The sequence below is a fragment of the Benincasa hispida genome, chromosome 2 (genome assembly GCF_027475165.1).
Source record: "Benincasa hispida cultivar pf3 chromosome 2, pf3_genome.v1.1, whole genome shotgun sequence".
Taxonomy (NCBI): Eukaryota; Viridiplantae; Streptophyta; class Magnoliopsida; order Cucurbitales; family Cucurbitaceae; genus Benincasa; species Benincasa hispida.
Genome location: NC_143479.1, coordinates 16,313,036 through 16,314,234, shown reverse-complemented (window position 1 = coordinate 16,314,234; position 1,199 = coordinate 16,313,036). Strand labels below are relative to the sequence as shown.

At 35.9% G+C, this 1,199-nt stretch overlaps 1 protein-coding gene across 1 annotated transcript; it reads left to right on the top strand.

Annotated features, from left to right (window-relative positions):
- The first annotated feature begins 250 nt into the window (after positions 1 to 250).
- LOC150037682 (uncharacterized) lies at positions 251 to 878 on the top strand. The gene has a single exon (XM_090311419.1). The coding sequence runs from the start codon at positions 258 to 260 to the stop codon at positions 822 to 824; it is 567 nt and encodes a 188-aa protein (XP_090167545.1). The 5' UTR covers positions 251 to 257; the 3' UTR covers positions 825 to 878.
- Positions 879 to 1,199: the final 321 nt, after the last annotated feature.

Below are 1,199 nucleotides of genomic sequence, written 5' to 3'. Positions count from 1 at the left end.
TAAAACTATTTTTTAAAAAATAGCAAAGACATTGAAACAAAAACTAATTTGTAAAATTTCAAATTGGGAGGGTATATCAAAGGGGAGATATTCAAGGGATTCTAATTTCGAAGAGTAAAATACAAAACTTTTCCTCAATTATCTTAACAGATATCTAAAATGAGTACTTTATTCACTTCCCATATACACTCCAAATTCTCTCCCCTTATTTACCCTCAAATTTTACTTTCATTTCAAAATTCACAAACAACAAAGCCATGGCAAAAGATCACACTCTTCATCTCTCTGAAAAACCCTTTTCATTGCTTCAAGCAAATGAATTATTTGTCCACAAAATCCTTTCTAGAAACTCCTCAGTTGGCCACTCTGCCCGTCTCCCAGCCTGTCGCCTGCCCGGTCAAATCCCTTTCAATTGGGAAGCCCAGCCCGGCCTGCCAAAACACCAACCCTCCGGCTCCGATAGTCTCCCGCCGGCTGACCTCCCGCCGCCGTCATCCTCCGCCGTAGACCGCTCCAAAACTCCTCACATAGTCCCCAAGCAACCGCCCGTTAAGATTTGGTTTTGGAATAAACAGAGGAGAAAATTGAGGCGTGTGGCTAAGAAAAACGGTGCGTTTGGATCGTCCTCACCGAGACGACATGTCGATCGTGAGAATGGGGGTTGTAGAAAATCAAACGACGAGTCGTCATCGTCGTCTTTGTCTTGTATTTCTTACTCATTATCGTCTTCGAATTCTTCTTCGCCTTCGTCGTCAAATCCTTACAACCGACGGCGCTCTAAACTCGGTTGTCTCGCCAAAGAGTTCATAAGGTGGGCCTTCTAATTGAGATTTTTTTTAAAACAATATATTTCTCAATTTTGTTTTTTGGAATAATGTAATTTGTGTATGCTTAATTAACTGTTTGTACTAGGGTTTGTAATTTTTTTAAAAAAAAATTGTGAAAGTGTGGATTTCCTTCATTTTCGCTACATATAAAATTTCGTTCTTTTTGGTTGTGGTTGAGATTTTTTTTAATTGTTGAATTTAAAATTTAGGGAAATTAGGAAACTTCTAAAAAGATTTAGCAAAAAATCAAAAAGTTCCAAAACTACTTTATACTTTTGGAATTTTTACAAATATTTTTAAATATTTTTTATATTTTAAAAAAAATCCCTTAATTTTACTCATAATTTTTAGGTTTAAATATATATTTTTTTA

Bases quoted from the DNA above. Each gene is read 5' to 3' on its own strand.
- LOC150037682 (XM_090311419.1), top strand. From the start codon at position 258: ATGGCAAAAGATCACACTCTTCATCTCTCTGAAAAACCCTTTTCATTG.